The sequence below is a fragment of the Pavona decussata genome, unplaced genomic scaffold (assembly GCF_977016875.1).
Source record: "Pavona decussata unplaced genomic scaffold, jaPavDecu1.1 SCAFFOLD_143, whole genome shotgun sequence".
NCBI lineage: Eukaryota > Metazoa > Cnidaria > Anthozoa > Scleractinia > Agariciidae > Pavona > Pavona decussata.
In genome coordinates this window covers 1,133,810-1,158,167 of record NW_028145556.1, presented here as the reverse complement: position 1 = coordinate 1,158,167, position 24,358 = coordinate 1,133,810, and the positions used below count along the sequence as shown (strand labels likewise).

Here is a 24,358-nt window from a genome sequence, read left to right as displayed (position 1 = left end):
AGAGTGTTTTTGCTATTTCCAAACAACCACTCTTGGTGTTTGGAAATAGAATGAAACACTCTACCTCGTGTTTAATATATTACATGAATAAAGTCAGTGCAACATTGCAAGTATTTGTCTATATTTTGTAGATTACGAGCTCCCAACATTTTCCTTTACCTCGCCTATCTCCACGCACGCTGATTTTTCCACCTGTGTGATAGCATCCTCCACCAGTGACGAAAGGAACTTGTTGACCGACTCGTTCTCGGTATCTTCCAGTTCATAATAACTGGGATTCATCAAAAGACGGCGAAAGAAGTAGGTCCAAGTCAGGTAATCCATGGCATCTTGTTTGGAGGTGACCGTTCCCGCCACGATTTCCGCGTTCAAGTGATCTGGGAGCACCTCCAGCAAACTGGGAAGAGAAGGAAGATTCAGTAACTAGACCTTGTTAGTATAACGGTTATGTATCAGTGAATTAACTCTGCAGTGTATGATGTAGTGCTAAGTGAACACATGAAATTTCCACTGAGCGTTAGCCCTAGTAAGGAAATGGGAGATCACACGAGGCAATGAAAACAATCTCCGACTTCGGCGGGAATCGAAACCACGACCTTCGAATTTGATCGTCCGTTGCTCTACCGACGGAGTTACGAGGCCCGACGGGAGCAAGTCACCTTCACCCATCCACTTCGTGCCATGTGGCACATAAGGCCTCAACGACGGGAGCAAGTGGTGGATGATTATGGTGGTAATTGCGGCATTGACACAAATAATGGATCAGCGAATTAACTCGATTTAAAACCATCCTGCTCATTGCATACGAATTACCAAAGTGCGACGACTTGTAATATTTCGCGGCGGTGATGTAAGCGGCGGGGGGGTTTTGTTCATGCAAAATCCCCTACCCTTTTCATGACAATATATCTCTGAAAGTAGACCTTTAAATTTCTCATCTTAAACGCTACACCGCAAAAGCGCCATCGTTCTTAAGTTGCAAACAATAGATACAGACGCGGTCCTATTTATCTACGCGTTAATTGCGATTGTAGCTGACTCATCGAAGGTGAATGATAGTAAAAGTATTTTCATTACTTAGTCGTATCACAGTCAGTACAGGAGTACGCGGTCAATCTATCATAAACTGTTGGTGAGTCATAAAGTTTTTATCAGGGTTTGTACCAGACGTCTCTACGGCTGCATCTTACACTTTTTTTATGTGGAAAACGGTCAGCTTGTCGGTTACGTATTTAAATTGTTCACTTACCTGGATTCTACCGGAAACGGTTCGTACAAAAACTTCTTGTAAAAGTGTTTCTTGATATCGTGTACCAGAATCACAGCCACCCCATGCTCGTCAAACTGTGGTCTCCCTGCGCGTCCCATCATCTGAAGCACGTCCGTGATGGGAAAATCCACGTACCTCCGCGTCTTGCCATCATAATATTCAGTTCCTTTCACCACAACTAAGTGTGCAGGGAAGTTTACACCCCATGCTAGAGTGCTTGTAGCGATGAGAATCTGTTGGGCGATTGAATAAGACTTAAAAGAGGGCAAAACAAACTTTAGCAGTGAAAGAATGATCTTGGAAAGGATATGAGGACCATTTAGTTGACATTGTATTTTCAAAACACCCGCAAATTAACCCAGTAAACAGAAGACCCAAACGTAACCGCGTTTACAGGAAAAAGAAACCCTTACTAAGACGGGTGACCTGAGCATGCAGATAGGTTAGCCAGCCAAAAGTGGGCGACCTTTCACTGAAGGCGTTGCCTGCGAGCTAGCGCTCTTGCTTGATTCACGTGAGCGGCGAAACCGCGAGTGACGAGTTGGCGAGCGAAGCAAGAGGTCTCGCTCCAGGCTCTCGTGTTCTCTTCACTCGTCGACTCATAACTCCGGGCTTCGTTGTTTGCGCGAAACAAACAAAAATGTCTTTTCGCAGGCTACTGAAGGGGCGATGCAGCAGCACTCACAAGGTCTCACGTGATTGGCTTATAACCCTTCTAGAAACAATAGAACAAACAACAGAACAATACCCCAACCCCAAAAACAATAACAGCTGCTATTCAATTACAAACTCACGAGAGCTGGTACACTTCTGTACTGATGGCGGTAATCCGACTAAATGATCCACGCAAAAAATGTTTGCTTTTTAATCGAACGCAGCGTTCTAAACCCTAAAGCTTCATTTTGTAACAAAGCCGGTTACAATTGCCTATCAAAAGTTATTGTTTGCCTTCTTTGTTTCAACAAATAGCCACTGACCTGAATCTTTTGATTAACAAACAGTTCCTCTGCAATCTTTCTGTCTCTCTCGTGCAAACCAGCGTGATGAAGCGCGATACCAAACGACAGAGTCAGCTTTAGATTGTTGTCTTTCACCGTCTGAATCAAGGAGTCCATCTAAAACCGAAAATGAGAAAACAAACAGTTACAGAGGTGACTGTGACTCTCAATCATTTCTTTCATTTTCGTGGTATATTCTGGGCTCAGGTCGGCTGAAAGCTTTGAGTCAGATCAACCTTCTATGGACTGGAACAAAATCTGGCCAGTCCATAGTGTCTGCTCTTCAAGCGGGAAGTAAAAAATCGTGAACCAGGGTGTAGAAACTAAATTTGCAGAGAAACTCAAGATTAGTTTCAGGCACAGCTTTATCTTCGCCAAAGAACGACGAAGGAAAAGACGGACTCTTGGTCCATTACGAAAAATATCATTTAACAATTATCCTCCAAAATCGCGCGAAATATCGCCTGATACTTAGCCTACGAGGTCGTAGGCTAAAAGCATTGATAACAAAACACAGTTTTTTTTTCACTTTTTGACAGTCAAGCACCAAGCTGGAGACGATCTTTATTTTGCCATTTTTCTCCCCGACACACGAAATTACGTATATCGCAGGATATCTGTTGACTACGGACGACGAATATTCAGTGCACTATGACCACTTTTGGGCAGTGTTATAGTGTTGAATAATAACAACTTTTATTTCTTACCTCCGTTTCAGGCATATGAAGCCATTGTTTAGGATTGTCCTCAGCTGCTAAGAAAGAAATCAACTCCAGCGCCGTGAGGCGAGTCTGTCGTCTTGAAGACACGAACACAAGCACAGGTTTAGTGGGAGAATGGGTACGAATTGCGGCGAAAGTAGGCTTGTTCATAGTCGCCATGCGCGGACAGTAGTGCTTGCCGGGATAGCCGGAAATATGCACCTCCAAGGGGACTGGGCGAACTGATGGCCGAAAGTTAAACATGCCCGCCTATGAAATAAAATGAGACCGGAAATGAGTATGATGGGATTCATGGCTGGCTAGGGTTGTTACAAGGCGAAGTCGTACGTCAATAAGGCTGATGTAACAACAGAACGGGAACGTCAGTTGACAACGGCGCGCGCATCAAGAATACCCATAAGATACTCCTCAAATGACGTTCCCGTTCTGTTGCTAAATCAGCCCAATTAGGCTAATTAATTAGCCTTATTAACGGAACACGAGCGACGTAGAATTATGCCAAAAATCGACTTTGAGAAAGTCTATGCGCTTTGCCAAGGCTAGATTGAAAGCGCTATATCACTGAAATTTAAAAACAAGAGCGATCTAGAGGTATTTTTTTCAGTTAGTGACACAGTCATACTCGAAAAAAGAAAATCTGATTTTTCCCAACAGGAGTCGAATCTCAGTGGTAGAGCATCCGAACTAGTAAAAGGAAGGTCTTAGGTCCGACTAATGATAGGAGCACTCGAATTTTCTTTTTCCGAGCGTGCCTGTGTCACTAACTGACTAAAATACTAACTGAAAAAAAAAAATACATCTAACATTTTTTCACCAGGATTGAAACATAACATCACATTTCTTTCAAGAGCGATCAAGTTTACGCTGGCATACCTGAGCTATTCCAAGCCAGTCAGCGAGATCTGAAGCATTAGCCAAAGCAGTTGACAAACCAATCACACGAACAGTCTTCTCAGTATGCGAGGAGATGAAGTTGGTCCGTGACACGATCACCTCAAGAACCGGGCCTCTCTCCTCCCCCAGAAGATGAATCTCATCAATCACCAGTAGAGACACAGCCTTGACATAATTCCGAGTCTGCCAGCTCCGACTGATGCCGTCCCACTTCTCAGGGGTGGTGACAATCACGTCTGCTTTAGCGATAGCGCGCATGTCCGGGGACACGTCACCGGTTAACTCCACGACACTGTGGGAAGGGTGTGTGTGTGTTAAAATGACTCCAAGACAGGGGAAACAAAACTAACCATTTCCCTCGGAACAAGACATTAAGGGTCAGTTGTAAAAGACAGTTTAGACGGTGTTTAACAAAACCACGTTCTAAGCCATTTTCAATTTTGCCAACAGTCATATCTAAATATTGTCTGCTGCTGACGGTAAAAAGAAGGCCTGCATCCCAGACTAAAAAACTATTTATCTACTTAAAATAACCACTTATAAACAGATTTGGAGGCCCACTGATTGTCTTAAGCTGGGGCCTAAGTTAGACTCTGTTTAAATAACTAGCCCTAAGTGTAAAATGTTCACACTCCCCACCTTGTTCGGGTCATACTATAGCAACTAAACCTAAATGGGTTAACACTACTAGACAACTGCGAAACCGAGTGTATATATTATACAATGCAAAACCGTCGAAAAAAATTCACACAGAATGAGAAGCGAATCGCAGAAAGTGCGAACTCGCGAGGCGCGAAGCATCTAAAGCGTGGATTCTCACACGCGAGTATCACACGCCTGCATTTCTTCCATTTACTCACTCGCTCCAGACTTTCCCTTCGAAGACCGCGCGCGTTCATAAGAACTTACAACTCAAAAACACGGACTGTTTTGCAGTCTCATATTGTGGCCCTACTTCAAACAACGCAGCTCAAAAAAGTGAGAATCCCAAATGGTAGGAGATTGGTCACGGAGTTGTTAATTTAAATAGCAGGAGGTCCTAATCATTTAACTACGGGCTATATGGACCGTGTTACAAATTACCAAGTTCAGCGTCCTAATCTCTAGACCCAGACTCATTCGGAAAAGGTTCTTTGAACGCGTCACACATCCCAGAAGGAGGCTACATTCCAGCCGCTTTGTTCTTCGCTCAAACATCCAATTATCAAATATAATAAAAACACAGGAACACTTGATGACTTCATACCTTCTGCCCAGTTTCTCTTGAAAACGAATTTTCCAATCATCCATTCTTTCACGAACCAGAGCTTTCAAAGGTGCAATATACACCGCCTGAAACAAAATACGTACACTTGATTTCCGCATCAATCCTAACACAAGGTAAAGTAGTTTTAAGTCTAAAAGTGGTTTTAGTGGTTTGTTTGTATGTTTGTTCGCTCATTGCTTCGTCGATGTTCGTTTGCTTGTTTACGCATGTAAGGTTTTATCACCTAAGTCGATAAGGTATATTGACCACCGTGGGGAGCAGGGATGGTGCAGTGGTGAGAGCACTCGCCTCCCAACGATGTGGCCCGTGTTCGTTTCCCGGACCCGGCGTCATATGTGGGTTGAGTTTGTTGTTGGTTCTCGTCCTTGCTCCGAGAAGTTTTTCTCCGGGTACTCCGGTTTACCCCTATCCTCAAAACCCACATTTCTAAATTCCAATTTGATTTGGAAAGTGTCCCCAATTAGTGTTCTGCGCTAAATATATTGATACTTAAATAAAGTGATTTATTTATTTTTATTTTTATTTAAGAGATTCGATAACTGACCATTCGAGCGCTGCCCATGGCCTTCGTCAGCCCTTGGATTCGCTGTGGCGAAGTGCTTGCGCTGATGAAGTAAGCTTTTGTATCTCTTCATTTTTTTTATTTATTTTACGAGTGCCAATTTACCTTATTGACTCGGTTGATAAAACCTAACTGTCGTTTCCACTTCCCCACTCAAGCAGCACCACAGTTTCAGGGGAGCAGGGATGGTGCAGTGGTGAGAGCACTCGCCTCCCACAAATATGACCTTGGTTCGATTCCCGGACTTGGTATCATATGTGGGTTGAGTTTGTTGTTAGTTCCATGCCCTCCTTGCTCCGAGAGATTTTTCGCTGGGTTCTCCGGTTTTCCCCTCCCGGCCTCAAAAACCAACATTTCTTTACTCTAATTCGATCTGGAAAGTGTCCCCAGCTAATGCTCTGCGCTAAATACATTGACATTTGTTTGCTTGTTTGCTTGTTCTTCTAACGAATATAAAAGAGTAAGACACCAACAGCTATGTACCTTAGTTCCCGGGTATTGATTGAAGATGCGGAATATGGCAAGCTCTGCGGCCAGCGTTTTACCAGATCCGGTCGGCGCCCCGAGCAACACATTATGATCTGTGTGATACACTGTATGAAAGACTTGCGTCTGGACTGGATTGAAATGCGTGAACCTGAAAGATATTCAACAATTCTTTATGAAGAAATGGTATGGCGCAAAATAGAGTATTTGTATGGGCATCTGGGGGAATTTTAAGTGACGCGTTACGCACTAACAACGGCGGCATTTGGAAGCATTTTCCTACAACATAACCCACAGAAAATCATTGCGAACAATTAAAGGTGATTAAGCTAACATTAAAATATACCATAACGGCTCTGAATTTTTTCCAATTAACTTCTTTTGCCTATTTACAACAGGATTGGTAGAGCGATTTTGTATGTAATTTGCGGTCCTTTAATCTTCCATATCCTCATCAGCGTTGTTTTCCCTTGTGCGTCTGGACAGAGAAAACGGTGGAAACGAGAATCTTTGTACAAGAACGAGGCGGATATCTGATGAAAGGGGAAGGAAATTTTTGAGCAGAGAATTTATCCCCGTAGTCTATGAGGCTGGACGGAAAATCAAAAAGGAAACCCGGCCGGCGTTTTGAAATAACGGTTAATGTAAATGTTGTGGTTCAATTTTATTTTTGGTTTAATTTTTATTTCCCATTGTTTTAAACTCATTATCATAAATTATCATACCCCAAAACAAAGGGAAATAAAAATTAAACCAAGGATACAATTGAACCACAACATAAACAACAGCAGTTAGACCAAGAAGAGCTACTCACGGATACAGCAGCTCATACTCTTTGCATTTCAGAGCAGTGATCGGTAGAGGTTGTAGGTCCAGTAGCTCAGTGTGAGGAGGATGTTTTTCAGGTAAGATGAGATGCTTGAACGACAAGGCACACACCACCTCTGAACCCAGCCACCTGTCAGATATACCACGTACGTAATACTGAGACGGTAAGGGCTCAAAGATTGGAATGGTGAATACGAGTGTCTGCTCTTCCTCGGCTAAAACCTGATAATGAAAAAACGTTAGTTTTCATAAACAGACTCTGTCAGTAAGGGTTGAGATATACAGAGCTCTGGTAGACTGTTGACTATTGAAAATGGGCTGTACAAGTGAACCTGGCGCGATTTGTGTAACAATTTCAGAAAGTTGCAATCGCGTGATTTATTTTTATGTGCACATAAAATTGTTCTACTACTTTTCAAAACAGCAAAATCAACACTATTAAAAAAGGCGTTAGTTGGAGTTACAACGATTTACGCCTACTTCCCGTTAGGGATTGACAAGTGATGGACGTCCAGCTTGTTCGAAACAGTGCAACTGACGTAGAATTTATGCATTAATCATCTTGATTTCCGAAATTCACCCTTCAAAAACTCATTAATAATTCATAAGTCTATTGACCTTTCAAATGGTCGATGAAACATCAGGTGCAGTTGTTTTAAAACCCGGTAAAACCTCCTCCTTATTAGTATGCGGTGTTTAATGTTTTTCTCGTATGCTAATTTCCAACGTTCACAAAAGCATCATTGTTATGAACTCTCTTGACACACGCGTTTCCGGGAATATGTTTGAAGCCGTTCAAAAAACTCGCAGCACTTGTTTTATCGGGTCTAAAACCACTCGGCTGCGCCTCGTGGTTTTAAATCCCGATAAGACACTGCTGCTCGTGTTCTAAACATTACATAGTGGTACAAGACTGCTTTTATGGTTTTATAAAGCGGTTTCTGTAGTGGTATAAACCTCCTTCTATATTGTCTTGAACATGGCCGCCATGCCATCGTTGCTCCATTGGGCACAAACCTCTTTTCATAGTGGCACCATCTTAACTAATAAAAACCTGTTGGTACACTGGTACAAACTTGTTTCTGTGAGCAGTACAAACCTGTTTCTTGTGCAGCAGGAAGTACTCGGAGTGATAGATATGGTTGTTGTCAGGATCCTCGACCCAGATCCACCACGGCTCAGAAGTCGATCCATGAACTCTGTCGTCCCACTGGAATTCTGGTTTGATAGTCAAGCGCACGCGCAAAACAGTTCTTGTGATCGGTTGAATACTGGAAGCCAATGAAATGGCTGGAAGCTGATCAACACACCTTTTGACAGTTGTCCCCATGCGTGGGTGTCTGATCATGTGACCTAACGAGGTTTACAGTTAGAGTTGAGACACAGTGAGGTAATAAGTCGTAAGAGATTTTTTTGAATATCTGGTTACTATACGTGTGTTATCTACAGGATGAAATTCTCGAGAAAAAATTTTCTGAGCCCCCAGCAGGAATCGAACCCACGACCTTCCAGTTACTAATCTGGATGCTCTAACCACTGCGCTAAGGGTGACTCCTATGGTATGCAGGTCACAAGCTTGGGGTTATAGGTCGCAGGACTTCGCATCTCGCGAGTACACCGGATACTCATCATATTTGCGAATTACCTAAATCACGCAAGCACATTAAATAAGCGCTGTGCACACGAAGGTCGTGGGTTCGATTCCCGCTGGGGGCTTGGAAATTTTTTCCGAGAATTTCATCGTGTACATAACATCTATTTCGTAGCATTGGGTGATTGGCTGGTTCGCTAAGTAGAAAATTATTTGCATTATGATAGAGATTTAGAATTATAATTACGGAAGAACGGTAGAAATGACCACGTGACCATGTTTACCCCATATTTGCCACTCACTGTTTTCAGTTTCTCTGTAAAATTGAGTAGTTTTGCGTTAGCATGAAAGGCCGGAATTATTTTGCGCTTTTCTCATCTATCTACTGATTTTTTCCAAGAAAACATAAACGCGAATTTCACGGTTGCCGTTTGCCGTAAACGCGATTCTAAATCTCTCTGTTTTAATAAAAACCTTCCCTCGTGTTTTATTTTGATGTTAAAAGCACAACAACTCTGCGCTATTTTGTCAACGTCCAACGGGTTTTCTTTTTTTGGGGGGAGGGGGGGAGGGGGATGGGGGAATTACAGATGTATCAACATGTAAATATCCTCACTGTTCTACATGTTTCATGTACAATAATACAATAATACAAACTTTAATGACACTCCCTGAAAAGGGCTTTTCAGTGACAATAATGGTATTATTTGGGAGAATTTGCATAAACATCCACGCATTTCCTCTTTGGTGATCATTTGTTTTATTCTCGTGAGCTGCATGTTCAATTAAGCAATGATATTGTGAGGAGATATCAGACCCTCGTCACTACTGGGACTTTAAAGGTTGTGGGCTGAGAACGGGCAGAACTAAATTTATTAGTAAAAAAAATACTAGTTACAAAATTCGTAGTATAAACTATCTAAACCTACAATAGATTAAGTAAACTACTTTACATGAGAGCCGTGTTTGATTAAGCAATTACATTAAAAGAAGCCGCTTTAGCCAGCATGGAAAGATGCTAGAGATCCTGCCTGCCGCAAGTGAGTTGGTAAACTGTTCCATAACACCGCACCACTATACCTGAAACTGTTCTTAAGAAAATTGATGCGGGGAAGGGGGACAGCAAGTTTATCTTCAGTGTTGTGAAGAGAATAGCCAGTAATGGTGCTACGCTGGACAAATCTAGATCGAAGATAATCAGGAGCGAGCCCATTTAGAGACTTATACACTATGCAAGCTTTTTGTATCTGGCGCTGAGATTCAAGCTTTCTCCAATTCAACACTTGAAAAAGGTATTCAGTACTGGTGTCAAAGGCAGCGGAGGTCAGGACTGTAGCAGCACGGTTTTGTAGCTTTTGGAGTTTATTGGCAAGAGTTTTATTACAGTTACCCCAGACAATGTTACAGTAATCGAAATGAGGTTTCACCAGAGAATTGTAAATAAATCGTAGCGTTCTATAAGGAGCATAGTAAGGAAGGGATGGGTGTGGGTTGGAAACATAACCTTACCAATTTCATCAGCTGTCATTTCTCGCAATCGATGTATCGAAGCCCTCTTGTCCTCCAATTTCACTAAAGTCTCTCGAGTTAAAATAGTAAACTGGCGCAATGGATTTTGGATTCCCCAGAGACGCTTGTCGAGCATCTTACACAGGTTCAGCAGTCTGTAGGCCATGGTCGGCCAGCCGCGGTGAAGAGCTATTTCAAACACACCTCTCATGAGCCGAGCAGCATTCTGCAAGCAAAGCGCAATGGTATCAAGGATATATAAGGTACTACGCTCCAGTCATGAAATGGCATCTTGCAGAAATGAAATGTCATGAAATGGTATCTTGCAGATGGCTGGCTAAGACGCTTGACAATATTTAAATTTGATTTGATTTGAGTTCAAACAGAAGCCATCACAAAGTAAAAACTATTTGACAAAGGCATGATCACAGTTTTCAAAAATTACATGGAGACACAAGTACGACGCCAAGCACTGTAAATCGTACCTAAATAGAGTTCTTTCCCTTTAGTTTTTAGGTACTATGTTCATACCTGAGCGACATATCCTAGATCAGACACCAGCGAGAAAGAATCAACAAATCCTCTGGAGATGAACGTCTGCAGCAGGATGTTGACCTTACCATAACTGTTCTCCACCCCTCCCTTCACGAGTAAAGGACAGTGCTCTGCCAGGTGAACCTCCAGCTCTGGTATCTCATCCTCACGGACCTGTCATAAAATATGCCAAGGAACAGACTTCATCTGAATTAAATTTACATTTTTAATCATCTTGAAAGGTTAACACTTTTAAAACTGTACAAGGGTGAGAGAAAATGGATTTGAAAACTACGTTTCGGCCCAGAAAACTTTCGGGAGTTTTGATAAAAGGGCGCCAGATCGACTCTTGTCTGTAACTTGAAATACAATCATCACAATGGAAATATCGCGTATAAATTACGCCTAAAAAATGTATTTGATGCGAACGAAGCCCTGAATGGACATTTTGCGCCCGCTTTTAACTTGTGAAGCCGTTGTTTCTGGACGGGATATCAAAAGGAGTAAAGGCCCTGGAAACAAGGGTTTTGCGACTTTGGATAGGCCATTTCCGAGTTGCTGTGAACCTCATTATGAAAGCGAGGCTAAGTGGGTAAGCTAGGCTAAGCTGTGAAAACTAGTTTTGTTTCCACATGAGTGAAAACTTATTTTTATAATAAAAACTTTGCACTTAGCCTCGCTTTCATAATGAGGTTCAAAGCAACTCGGAAATGGCCTATTATGCTAGTCGGTTAGGATTTATCACCTTCAGTTGTTCAAACTCCTGCGAGTGGGAGAGCATGGCCAATACTTCCGGTTCAGGCATATGCTCTTTGAACATCTCATTGAAAACCTGGAAAAGCAAAAGAACGAGAAAAGCCAGTACTCGAATACAATTTCGATCTGTTCCTGTACTAGTTTGTACCTTACCATCCGTCGGTTGAATTCAGAGTGGTTAAGATAAGACACTTTCTTGTCTCAATAATAAAAAGCATTATTTCGAGGTTTTCTCTACAATTTTATACTATGTAACTTATGAGAATGATGTATTTTTCAGTAAGTCACACAGGCATACTCGGAAAAAAATCCGAGTGCTCCTATCAGGAGTCGAACACAAGACCTTCCGATTACTAGTTCGGATGCTTTACCACTGAGCTACAGGAGACTCGTGGGAGCTAAGGCCATTAAACTAGGTTCATGGGACAAACATCCTGCATACTGCTAGGATTGGAATGTCATGTGTGGCATATGCGCAATGGAAATAATGTGATGGAATATGTTAAGCCTGGTGAAACGTATGTGGGAAAAACTCTTGAGAACGAGCCTCGGCTACAAATAAAACTCCCCGGTTAAAAATTACAATAACCTGTGTTCTTCAGCGACCCAACGATCTACCGAAATCCTTTGATCTGAATCTTACTCGTCCATGAGAAAACGACGATGGTAATTTTCAAAAACCATCTTCAATTTGTCAACAGCATGAAGACTTGAGGAAAAGACAAACCACCCACGACCTTCGACACACGTCTCCGATGATCAAAATACGGAGTACAGAAAGAATCACGTTCATACTACAAAAGCAGTGCAAGTATTTTTGTTGTTGTTGTTGTTATTGTTGTTGTTGTTGTTGTTTTGTGCATTTTGATCGTCTGCTTGTTTGGTCGTTCATTTGTTTCACTCACCTCAATAGTATCGTATTTAATGTAGAAGTGACTGGCAGTTCTTCCGAGATCCGTGGAGTTCAGGTAGCCGGTCCGTTCGTCAAACCGGATCATCTTTGCTTTGTCCAAATGGCGCGCTGCATTTGTAATCAGTTCTCTTCGGTGTTCGAGTAGAAAGGGGTCTTCCTGTGGAAAAAGAAAGCGAAAGAGCTAGACCACGCTTACTCTGAAACTAGCGTTATCTTCAATAGTTTCTCCAAGAGTTCAACAAAAGTATGCCGTTCGCTCTCGTCAAGACCGAAACTCTCTTGCGGAGATGTTAGCCGACTATCATTTCTTACTTTAACATTGAACTTGCTTTAATGCATGACAATTAACGAGTCCGGCAACGCAATCTCGGCGGGGCGTTCAGTGCTGACATGGTCAGGGGTAGAGATAGTGTGGTTGAAGAAAGCTCTCGTGCAAATCCCATTCTTCAGTTATCGGTGGTTATTGTTAAGTATACACCTTTGTGAAAAAAACTTGTAAAGTTAAATAAGTGTTTTACCAAAGAAAACAAAACAAAGACAATGACATCATCACTTGGCTGTCGTGTCCACGGCAAAACATTTCTGAAATTACTGCTCTTCGTCTGGCCCCAGTTGTTCAGGGAGTGAATAACTCCTCTATCCAGCGGATAAAAATGTATTGGTTGGAGCACATTTTATCGACTGAATCAGTAACGTTATCCACTCTTTGAATAACCGGGGCCAGAACAATAGCCAGCAATATCCATCCAGAAAAACCATTAAATGTTCCCTGTGACATATTAATTATGTCAAAGAACAAACCTCTTTGGTTCCATACGGGATACCGTAAACCAATGGATTGACTCGCATTCGAATGTAAAGATAAGTGTAACTCAGCCACTCAACAGCTTCGTCAACAGTGAGTACCGTGCCCAGGGCAATCTGGGGACAAAACAAAACTTATGAAAAAGACAGAGTGATTTGGTAATAACTGGCGCGATACTGGAGTAAAAATTATCACATCTGAGGAACCCATGCAAAGAGCGCATAAGAACTGGAAGCAAAAAAACTGTAACCCGGGCACAAGCGCGGGAAATCATCATGTAGTGGGTACCGAGGGCGGGAAAACGTGCAACAAGTGTCAAATACAAAATATTAACGGCAGACTGATCCCAACGGCGGAGGTGACGAGCTTGATAGAACAAACAACAAAAGCTAGAATAACTGAAATATATTTGTTTTTTTAAAAAAACAAATTTTTTTGCCCGATATTTCGGTTTGCAATACAAACCTTCCTCGGGGGCTGAACGAAAAAGAAAAGTGAGAAACATAAAAGGATCGTTACAAAGAAGATTTAAAATATAAAATACATGACAATGATTGGTTGTTTAGGACTAAGTTACAAGTGTGAGACATGTCATTGGCGTGTTTCGTCACGTCTATTTATACCAAGAGGGTGCAATGTTTTAGCTTTGTTGATTAGATGAGCTTCACGAGCCTTTCTAACTGAGTCACGTTTGCTGCGTCTAAGTTCAAGCGGGATTAGTTGGACGTCGTTGATTGAGTGACCAGGTTGGTTGAAATGTAGCGAGACAGGAGTAGGGTTGAGTAGTTGATGGTGATTCAGGATAGATCTGCGATGCTCCCCGAAACGTTCATTAAGTTTGCGCTTTGTCTCCCCAATGTATTGGGAATGGCACTTCTTACACTGAATTAAATAGATTAGGTTTTTGGAATTGCAAGATATGAAGTCAGTAATTTTGCGTGTTTCGTTAGTGTTGAAAAAAATGTAGTTCGTTTGACCTTCTTGGAGAAATGGGCAAGTTAGGCATCGTGGGTGGTTGCATTTATGAATTCCAGCGGCTTGTTGATTGGAAGGCTTGTTTTGAGGTAGCTCGGAATGGACCAGGAGATCACGTAGACTTGCGTTACGTTTGTAGGCGATAACTGGTGGATGAGGGAAAACTTGTTTGCAGTTGGCGGAGGACTGGAGGATGTTGATATGTTTTTTCACAATAGATGAGATTTTGGGAAGAGCAGGATTGAAGGATATGACGAAGGGTGTTCTGTCTGTTTTTGTGGCTTTCTGTTCTTGTGGCTGTAGTGTTGCGTGACGTGGGATGGCTCGTACGCGATTTGCATCTCTTTGTAGGGAATAGCGGCTATAACCACGTTGGACCAGGTGCTTGATGAGTTCTTCGCTTCGTTTATCAAAGAAAGCGTCGGTAGAGCATATGCGACGGATTCGCAGGAAAAGGCTGAATGGAATAGTTTGTTTAGTGTGGTTCGGGTGGCATGAAGTTTTGAGGAGGTATTGATGCCTGTCTGTGGGTTTTGTGTGATGATCTGTTTGGATGTGGTTGTTGCTAAGGTGGACTTGGACATCTAGGAAAGGGAGTGTCTGATGAGAGGAATTTGAGTATTCATGGGTAAATTTGATACTCGCGTGAACAGAGTTTAAGTATCTGATGAAATCTTTAAGGTGTTCCTCTCCTTCTGTCCATATCATAAAGACGTCATCGATGAACCTCCACCAAACGAACGGCTTGAGAGGAGCGTTTTCAATGGCGTGTTGTTCAAATTTACCCATGAATAGATTAGCGTATGAAGGTGCCATGCGGGTTCCCATGTTCACACGTGTTCCCGGGTTCACACGTGTAACAAACTCGTCCCCAGGGCAATCCACGTGGTTCTCGGGGTTACCACGCGGATTGCCCTGGAGACGAGGTTGCCCATAGGTTTAAGGGCGAGAAAATATGTAACAAGTGTCAAGCGCGGGGAAACACGCAGCCCCTTGTCAAGCGCGGGAAAATACGCGGCCCCTTGTCAAGCGCGGGAAAACATGCAGCCCCTTGTCAAGGCGGGAAAACATCATACCAGAGTTCAAGTGAGAAAACATGCAACCGGTACCAAGTGGTATCAAGTGGGGGGAAAAGACACGTAATCCACGATTATTTTTCGCTGTTCCACTGGGGCCAAATTCATGAAACCTTCCTAATTTAAGATATATCCTAGTATTGTTTGTGAACAATTGTCTTTTGGTTTTCCCAACAATAGGCTTTTGTTATGAAACAATATTCTAAGATGCCCCTCACTGCTTGAAAACACAAAAGGTTTTCTCTAAATGGATAGATCAGTCCACATTGCACGGAATGACAATTACAAAGCATGTAAACAATATCAACTTGAATATAACTTTCAACTGAAACAGTTTTTGCCGCAAGCTCGTAAAAACGTGCGAGTAGAACATGTTCTTTCTTTACTTCATCCACACTTTGAAACTTCTGAATTCTTCTCCACGAAAAGGCAATAGTAACAAAAGCTTTATATCACTGGAAGTTAATGCGTCAGTCTACACAAATAGGCCATTGCCAAGTTACTGTGAACCTCACAATGAAAGCGAGGCTAAGTGCAAAACTTTTCAAATGAAAATGAGTTTTGTTTGCATATGAATGAAAACTAATTTTCATAACAAAACCTTTGCACTTAGCCTCGCTTTTATAACGAGGTTCAAAGCAACTCAGAAATGGTCTATTCCTTACCTCAGCATTTAAGCTGTCCGTAAGACTGGAAATAAATTGACTCTCGATCGGCGACTGTCTTGTAAGAAGCGCTAAATAATGGCTGAGTTTGTCGTGAGATGTGATAATGATCCCCTCGCCTTGCTTATCAAACTGAGGCCGACCTGCTCGGCCAAAGATTTGCAGCACGTCCAAGATACCGATATCCACAAACGAACCTTTCTTTGCGTCATACACTTGGGTACCCTGTGGGTGAGAAAAAGGTACTTCTGTGGTATGAACAAAACATCAAACCCAAAATATTATTCAACACATTGTAAAACTGCCCAAATATGGTTACGGTGCACTGAATATTCGTCGTCCGTAGTCCGTAGATATCCTGCGATATATGTAATTTTGTGTGTCGGGGAGAAAAAATTGCAAAATAAGGATCGTCTCCAATTCAATTTGTTGAATAATATAACAATGATCCTGCTCAATCTTGCGGAATATCTCCTGATTTAGCCAACTCGGCCTTCGGCCTCGTCGGCTAAGTATCAGGCGAAATTCCGCGTGATTTCGCAGGACAATTGTTAAATGACAACCAATAAGTAAGACGCGACCTTGAGTTGATAGGTTCGTGTAGATTGCAAACATTGGTCGGTAGACAGAAGAAATAAGTATATTCGTCTTGCAAATACTTGTAAAATTATCAAAAATGAAATGATCAGGAAAAGACGGGGGCTGTATTTATTGACCTAAAAAAGGCCTTCGACCTCGTCGATCACAAGTGCCTTCTCCATAAATTAGAACATTATGGAGTTCGAGGCCCAAGCGATAACTGGTTCCTGGATTATCTCTGCACCCGCTCACAGAGAGTAAAATTTGGGAAAGAACTATCATCTAGCCTTCCCCTGGATTATGGTGTACCTCAGGGTTCACTATTAGGCCCCTTACTCTTTGTGCTTTATATATATCAACGACCTCCCACAGTGCTTACTGCGATCCAATATCAGCATGTATGCAGATGATACCGTCATATATACCACTGGCTCGGAGTCAGAGTGTATCATGACGGAAATCCAAGAAGACCTCCAAAGAGTTGAACAGTGGATGAAAAACAACAAGCTTGTTCTAAACCTCACAAAGACCAAATGTATGCTCTTTGGTACTAAACAGAAACTTGCAAATGCCTCTTTTAAGACTCAGCTTCATGGCAGTGACATCGAAAGGGTGAGAAATTTTTGCTACCTAGGGGTCACCTTGACGAATGCCTCTCATGGAAAGAGCATGTTAGTAAAGTGTTTACCAAGGTTAACAAGCGCTTGGGTCTACTCGGCCACATCCGATCATGTTTAACGCTTAAGGCAGCGAAATGCGTATACAACTGTCTCGTGTTACCAGTCCTGTGCTACACCGACACCGTCTGGGGTGAATTGTCTGTTGAGTCCAAGAGTAGATTACAGCGCCTACAAAATCGAGCTGCACGTATAATTGTCAGACGAGATAGCACCAGCTAAGTTCTCAAGACACTAGGATGGCCTAACTTAGAAACTACAGTCAACTCCCTTTATTGCGGACACCCTCGGGACCGCGAGTTAGTGTCCGAAATAGCGGGAATTTATTTCAGTCAAACGTCTGCAATTTATTTTTGCCGGGGATTTAGCTGCTGTCCGTAATAGCGAGGTGTCCGCAAGACGAGAGTTGACTGTATCAGGAAAAGGAACAAATCTATCTTAGTCTTCAAATGTCTTAATGATTAAGTGCCCCAGTATCTTTCTGATTATTTTAATAGAAACCACAGTTTCCATAGTTACAATACACGTCGGCGTGAAGACATTCATCCTTCAAGACCCAAACTGTGCCTCGGGAAGAGAACTTTTAGATACTCCGGAGCGATTTTATTTAATTCGTTACCTGAAACATACAAACGGGCAGCGTCCTTGGAGGCTTTTAAGCGACTAATGATGAAACACGATTTTGCATAGATGTTTTTTCTTAGTGTGCAAATGTTTTTATTTATTTTTTCTATCCTGCGATATTTTAACCCAAAAGTGTTTGAGTCATATATATTGTAATTTTTTTTCTCATACCATAAGAATAATTATTTTAGGTGTATACAGGGCCCCTCAGGATAACAGCCCCGTAGCTGATTGGGCCACCCTGTCTAAATAAAGTTCACTCACTCACTCACTCACTCACAAAACGGCCGAAAGGTGAATCAGAATTTTTGAAATCCTAATTTGTCACCGGAAAGTCACCATTATGTTCTCGTGCTCGTCTTGTCCCGCCTCGACTAGCTTTGTGGCTATTTGCGGGATAAGCCCCTTATATCATCTGAATTCAGTTGTAAAAGTAGATTGTTGGAATGATTTTTGTGTTTTTTGCACAAGCGACGCAACTTTCTGTTGGGGTGACACTTTCAAGTCCATCTAGTCACTGGGGCTTCAAGAAAAAGAGACGGGGACGGCAAAACCAACAAAAACGTACACATTCACATTACCTCAACTTACTAGTTCACGATTGTTCTAGTTGTGTCAATGTGGCTGAACTGAAGTAGTAGGAAAGTTATGACAAACAACCACTGTTGCGCTCTCACTTTCTCCATTAAACTTTGAATTTAGCCATAAACAGCAAAGCAATGCACCAACATATATAACGCATTGGAAGAGGATTGTTTTTCTCATTAACTCTTTCGTTTGTGACGTTTTCGTTGCCGTTGCCGCGATGGCTGTTTTTTAAGAGGTCCTTTCCAAACCACCTTGGATTAAAATGTTTGATCGTTTAGTTAGGGCTTAGGGTTGCGATAACCAACCTTGATTACTACAGCATGAGCCGGTAGATTCACACCCCAAGCCAAGGTAGCTGTGCAAACCAACACGCGGATCAATCCCTTTGAAAACAGCTGTTCCACCATGGAACGGTCCTGCCTCAACATCCCAGCGTGATGGATACTGAAGCCATCCGGGAACAGCTCACGTAACTGTTTATTCCTGGACTTCATCACCTACAAATAATTGGTTTAAGAATAGAAGGTAAAGATAGTAACTACAACAAGGAGTGAGAGCACTCGCCTCCCACCAATGTGGCCTGGGTTTGATTCCCGGACTCGTCGTCATATGTGGGTTGAGTTTGTTGTTGGTTCTCGTCTTTACTCCGAAAGGTGTTTCTCCGGGTACTCCGGTTTTTCTCTCTCCTCAAAAACCAACACTTCCAAAATCCAATTCGATCTGGAAAGTGTCCCAAATTAGTGCTATGCGCTAAAAACGTTGACACTTAAATAAAGTGGTTTATTTAAACCATAGGACAACAACAAGCAAACCTAACTTAAGGACCTTAGCTCCAACGGGTCTCCCGTAGCTCAGTGGTGGAGCATCCGTACTAGAAATCGGAAGGTCTTAGGTTCTAATCCTGTTGGGAGAGATTTTTTTTTTCCATGTGTCTTTGACATTGACACTGATTTTTAATCGGGAATAAGCGTCAATCAGCTTTCGGACAACCGGGCCCTGATCTCAGAAATAACTCCACAGTTCACTCATTCCAGTCTCACAGTGTACCTGTTTTTCAGCGGCTCCATACTCAGGACTCTGCTGTGCACGAAACAGTGCTGCATCTCCCTGATTTCCCGCCATTTCTCTTAACGTCAGCGCTGTCTTGACAGTGGCATTCCGCGCATGCACGAAAACCATTACCTGTGAAAACAATGCGCTACTTGTTAACTGAAGCGATGAGGAGAATGTGCATTTGGGGCTCAAGAAAGGCACAGTGGCGAAAGCGCTCCTTTCCCATCAATGTTAGGGGTACCTAGGTTTGAAACTTCAGACTTGGTGTCTTACTAATTACGCAGCTCAAGCCGTTGCGAAAAGAAAGCCCAAAATTCAGGCTTGAATGGTAATTGAACCCACGACCTCTGTGATGCCGGTGCAGAGAATTTCACCCATGAAGAGTGAATGGATGAAAACGAGAGAGGAAGAGCTCATCCTCTCTTGATGAAAATGAAATTTACTGCATTAATATCACACGGGTCATAGGTTTGAATCCCATTCAAGCTTAAATTGGGCGGGATGGGGGCTTTCTTTTCGCAATTATTAAATTGTATGAAAGTCCCTTTAGAAGATATGCTGACAACTTAGAAATTAATTTCCACAGGAAACCAATTTTCATACCTGGTGTCCCTGTTCTACATTGTCTAGAAGCTTCTCATAACAAACAGTGTCCATGTCATGCAACTGTTTCACGTGACCAGCACTCTTGATCCCGATAAACGTCTGCCCAAGCGGGACGGGACGGAAACGTCCATCAAAGAAAAACAGACCCTCGTACGGGTTGACCCGCAGGAAGTGCGCCACGTCGATATAATTAGGGAGCGTGGCCGACAAACCAACGATCCGGATCATGCTCTGGGATGATTCAACCTACATGAAGACAAACAAAACAAACAAGTTCGTACCCACACCTCTTTTCAAGTGTTTGACAACGCGATCATGATACACAGGCTGTCTCTACTCTTTTGGCCAAATGGAGACCGGAGGCTATTGAAACCGTAACAATGTGAACGAAACCTGTCCAAACAAGATACAAATTTTGCCTCAGTGACTTTACTAACCCTACATTTTTGTATCCGACTCTAGTAGAACGTATTAGAGACATAGACCTAACAAGAATCTCCGTATTCGAGCGTTTGTTATACGAGTCCGCGGCTCAGGAGATTGAAAGACCAGTTTTTCCCTTTTCATTCAATCAAACCAAACGCAATGGTAACATATAGTTTACAAGTCTACCAAGTTTAATTCATTTTCACTTTTGAGTTACGCGCGCTCTGATTTATCCTGGGCCGCGCGGAGATGGTGCGCGGAAATTGTTTTCTCGCCAATCATGCAGTTACAAAGGAGAGATCGACATCTTTGTTACTGGCTCTCTCCGCCCAACAGTTATCAAAAACGACAGTTAAAATCTCTCATATTAAGACCCATGAGGCTTGGTTTTTATATCTCTCTGGAATTACCAGAAAGCGCGCGTGGCAAAGAGTTACGAAGAGTCACCAGATTCGGCTAAAAAGAAATGAATTCTCCCCATCAATCTTAGCCACGTCGCCATAAACATTACCTAAATGGCTGCCTCTTTAACTTTGAAACTTAAAGATTCCTTATCTCCAATAACTACCACAAATTCTTGCTTATAAAACATGCACAAGTCATCACTGATCGCAAGCGCGCGCTACGTTCCAACATTCCGCTCATGACGAATTTACGACTATGACGACATCTGACGTAAACAATGGAAGTTTAAAAGTTCGTCGTAAAGCACCAAGATGGTTGTTGCTACTTTCTGGTGTAGTTATATGGCAGCGTATAAGCTGTGGAAGTGTTTTTTTGGAACAGATTCAGCTACAGTGGCGAATATGATTGTTCAACAAAGGTAATTTACTATCTGTGTTTTTTTTTTTATTATTATTTCTGCTTTGCAGTGCAAAAACTGATCACTCGTTGGTTGTCCAACAAGAAGCTATGAACAACATTTGAGAAAAAAAGGGTTCACGTTATGCATGCTCTTTTCTAGTTTTTAATTTTTTTTCTTTTACTCTAAAGAGGAATCACAGAATTTCAAATCAATTTTCAAAGAGCTACAATTTATACCAGCCGCCTTGATGCTGGTGTAATATAGGTTTTTTTCTTCGTCGAAGAGATTCTCTTGATAAAATTATCGTAGCATCATTTTATTAATTCCACACAGTCTACCTTCACGTCATTATCACACGGCTTGCTTTTAACTTGAAAACTAAATTACGGATGCGTATTTAAAGAAAGCACCAAGATTAAACAGAAAATCGTAAAAAGATAGCACGCAGGAAAAGAAAATCAAAACAGTACTCTCGCGCGCCAAGTTAATATTGCCGCGACTGGAATATCTTTCATTCATTTATTGACCCTTGCTTATTTATTTAATTTTCAGCTTGAAGAATAACAGTGTCAAAGAATATGTGAAGACAGAAGAAATGGAAATAATGACCGTGACAACATTTACAAGCAATAATGTGGAGTGGGAGCCGACCACCGCAATTGTTCAAGAAATCCCTGTTGTTATAGTAACTGCCGACGCATTTGCGCACGAGCATGCGTCCGAGATTGATGCAGTCAAAGAGGTTCAAACCGAAGGGGAGGTGGTCCACGGAATCGCACATGAGTTCAGTTTAGAAGTCGAAACTGTCAGCGCGTTCGTGCCTGAGCATGCTTTCCAGATTGAAAGTATCAGCGCTGTTAGAGAGATTCCCTCGAAAGAGGAGATAGTTTGCGGAATTTCGCACGAGTTCGGTTCAGAAGAACGAACTGTCGGTGACTTCATTCCTGAGCATGCTTTCGAGATTGAGAGTATTAGTGCAGTTAAAGAGATTCCCGTGGAAGAGGAAATGGTCTGTGGGATTGCTTCGGAGTTAAGTTTGGAAGAACAAACTGAAACTGCCAGTGAGCTCATGCCTGAAATCGTATTGGAGCTGCAAAATTTCAGTGCAGTGAGAGACATTCCTTTTGAAGAGGAAATGGTCTATGGGATTGCTCAGGAGTTAAGTGTAGAGGAAGAAACTGCCAGTGAGCTCGTGCCTGAAATCACTTTGGAGCTGCAAAATGTCAGTGCAGTGAGAGACATTCCCTTCCAAGAAGAAATGGTCTGTGAGATTGCTTCGGAGTTAAGTGTGAAAGAAGAAACTGCCAGTGAGCTCGTGCCTGAAATCACTTTGGAGCTGCAAAATGTCAGTGCATTGAGAGACATTCCTTTCGAAGAAGAAACGGTCTGCGCCGGGATCGCTCAAGAGTTAAGTCTAGGAGAACAAACCGCTGTCATCAGTGACTCTGCGGTGCCTGAGTTCGATTGCGAGATCGAAAATATCAGTGCAGTCCAAGAGATTCCCTTTGGAGATCAGATAGTCTATGGAGTTGCTCAAGAATTTTCTTCAGAGCAACAAACTGTTAGCGCCTCTACCCAAGAGTTCGCCGCCATCGAAGAAGAAGCTGTCAACAAGACTGTTAATGAGACTCCCAGTGAAGAGGAGATGCTGAATGTGATTGCTCATGAGGTATCGACAGAAATAACATCAGTAAGCGCAGAGGTGGAACCTTTGAACAAAGTCATCAGTGACGTCCCTCTCCTGATTGACAGCTCAGCAAAAGAAAGTTCAACGTCCATCAGTCTTGAAACAAAGGCATTTGCAACTCCGGCTGAGAAGAGTTCCGCAAAAAGCTGTTCACTAAGTTTGAATGTTGAAGCCCACGAGTTCGTCCCTCAGAAAACAAGATTTCCAGAATTGGCATCATTCGGTGGAGTTAGTGACGGCGGAGGCACTGCCGTGAAAAAAAGAGAAAAGACTGGGGCTGACCGTGAAGTTGAAGATGCAGTTGGATTAAACCCATGGGCCAAGGAATTTGTCCCATCTTCTGGAGGAGTTAGTGGAGGAACCACGGCTGTGCCTACCAGAGAGGACACTGGAAGCGCTACATCTCAGCGTTCTTTAAACGTATTTGCAAGAGAGTTCGTTCCTTCCAATTTTCAGAGCAATGCACAGAATGCAACCGCCCACCCCAATCTTACTAATGCGCCCGCCATGGCTCCTGATTATAGGCCAGCGGCCCCACGTCCAGCACCAGGCTTCAGATCACGCGGTCAAGCTGGAACCCAGCACAGACTACCTTCTGGGAGATTTCTACCGCATCATCCAAGAGTGAGACCTCGATTTCATGGCGCTCAACAAAATTCACCTTATGTAATGAGGCCGCGCTGGTCAACAACAGACAGATAATTCACGCAAAAGCCCCTGGTATCCATCGGGAAAAACACTGAACTTTCTGCAAGTTCTTTCAATTTTATAGAGTTCAGAACTGATCAATATTGTTAAAAAAAACGATTGAAGAAGATATGAGTACTTTTTATCAACGTTGTATATATATTTATTAAAACTTTTATCTTAAAATTATAACAGGACGGTGCCTCCGGGTGCGAAGGTATTTTTGCGCGGTTTGTAAGCACTCGCCTCACACCAATGTGGCCCGGGTTCAATTCCCGGACTCGGCGTCACACGTGGTTTGATTCCGTTGTTGGTTCTCATCCTTGTTCAGAAAGGTTGTTCTCCCGGTTCTCCAATTTTCCCCTCTCCTCACAAACCAACATTTCCAAATTCCATTTCGATCTGGCGAGTGTTCTCATACTATAAAGCGCATTTGGTCATCTCGTCGTGGAATAATGCACTATACATTTTCGTTATCTCATATTTACAAGTACGCTGTCATCATATCATGTATTAGCCAATCATGTTTTTCCATATCATTACAACTTCACGCCGATTTAAGTGTGTCATTGAGAAATGGGTGACTCCGCTGGATTTTGTTGCCTGAAGGCTCTCTTTATTCCTTTGGGCATTCCCTTCGGCAGCCGCGAAATTAGCTCGTTTTTACTCGGTTGAGAAAAGGTGAGAACTTTGCAGGAAGACCAAGATGCGAATTCAAAAGACAGGAACAATTGTCTAATTAAGCAGCCTTGAGCCGTGAAGTTGCGGGAGTATT

General features: G+C 42.5%; 2 protein-coding genes across 2 annotated transcripts in view; one reads left to right on the top strand and one right to left on the bottom strand.

Moving 5' to 3' along the window:
* LOC146466504 (activating signal cointegrator 1 complex subunit 3-like) overlaps window positions 1-24,358 on the bottom strand; it is a 37,444-nt gene that overhangs the window by 4,541 nt on the left and 8,545 nt on the right. Inside the window, exons 11-28 of the mRNA XM_085127297.1 lie at window positions 19,976-20,224; window positions 19,367-19,501; window positions 18,625-18,816; window positions 15,852-16,076; window positions 13,132-13,251; window positions 12,323-12,487; window positions 11,407-11,493; window positions 10,659-10,835; window positions 10,128-10,353; window positions 8,127-8,380; window positions 7,014-7,249; window positions 6,197-6,350; window positions 5,131-5,216; window positions 3,864-4,176; window positions 2,976-3,239; window positions 2,248-2,385; window positions 1,250-1,503; window positions 160-397 (exon numbers count right to left, since the gene is read on the bottom strand). Of these exons, the coding sequence (XP_084983423.1) occupies window positions 160-397; window positions 1,250-1,503; window positions 2,248-2,385; window positions 2,976-3,239; window positions 3,864-4,176; window positions 5,131-5,216; window positions 6,197-6,350; window positions 7,014-7,249; window positions 8,127-8,380; window positions 10,128-10,353; window positions 10,659-10,835; window positions 11,407-11,493; window positions 12,323-12,487; window positions 13,132-13,251; window positions 15,852-16,076; window positions 18,625-18,816; window positions 19,367-19,501; window positions 19,976-20,224 (3,513 nt within the window). The remainder of the gene's footprint in view (window positions 1-159; window positions 398-1,249; window positions 1,504-2,247; window positions 2,386-2,975; window positions 3,240-3,863; window positions 4,177-5,130; window positions 5,217-6,196; window positions 6,351-7,013; window positions 7,250-8,126; window positions 8,381-10,127; window positions 10,354-10,658; window positions 10,836-11,406; window positions 11,494-12,322; window positions 12,488-13,131; window positions 13,252-15,851; window positions 16,077-18,624; window positions 18,817-19,366; window positions 19,502-19,975; window positions 20,225-24,358) is intronic.
* On the top strand, window positions 21,101-23,727 carry LOC146466505 (uncharacterized). The gene is made up of 2 exons (XM_085127265.1): window positions 21,101-21,227; window positions 21,762-23,727. The coding sequence occupies exons 1-2, from the start codon at window positions 21,121-21,123 to the stop codon at window positions 23,596-23,598; spliced, it is 1,944 nt and encodes a 647-aa protein (XP_084983391.1). The 5' UTR covers window positions 21,101-21,120; the 3' UTR covers window positions 23,599-23,727.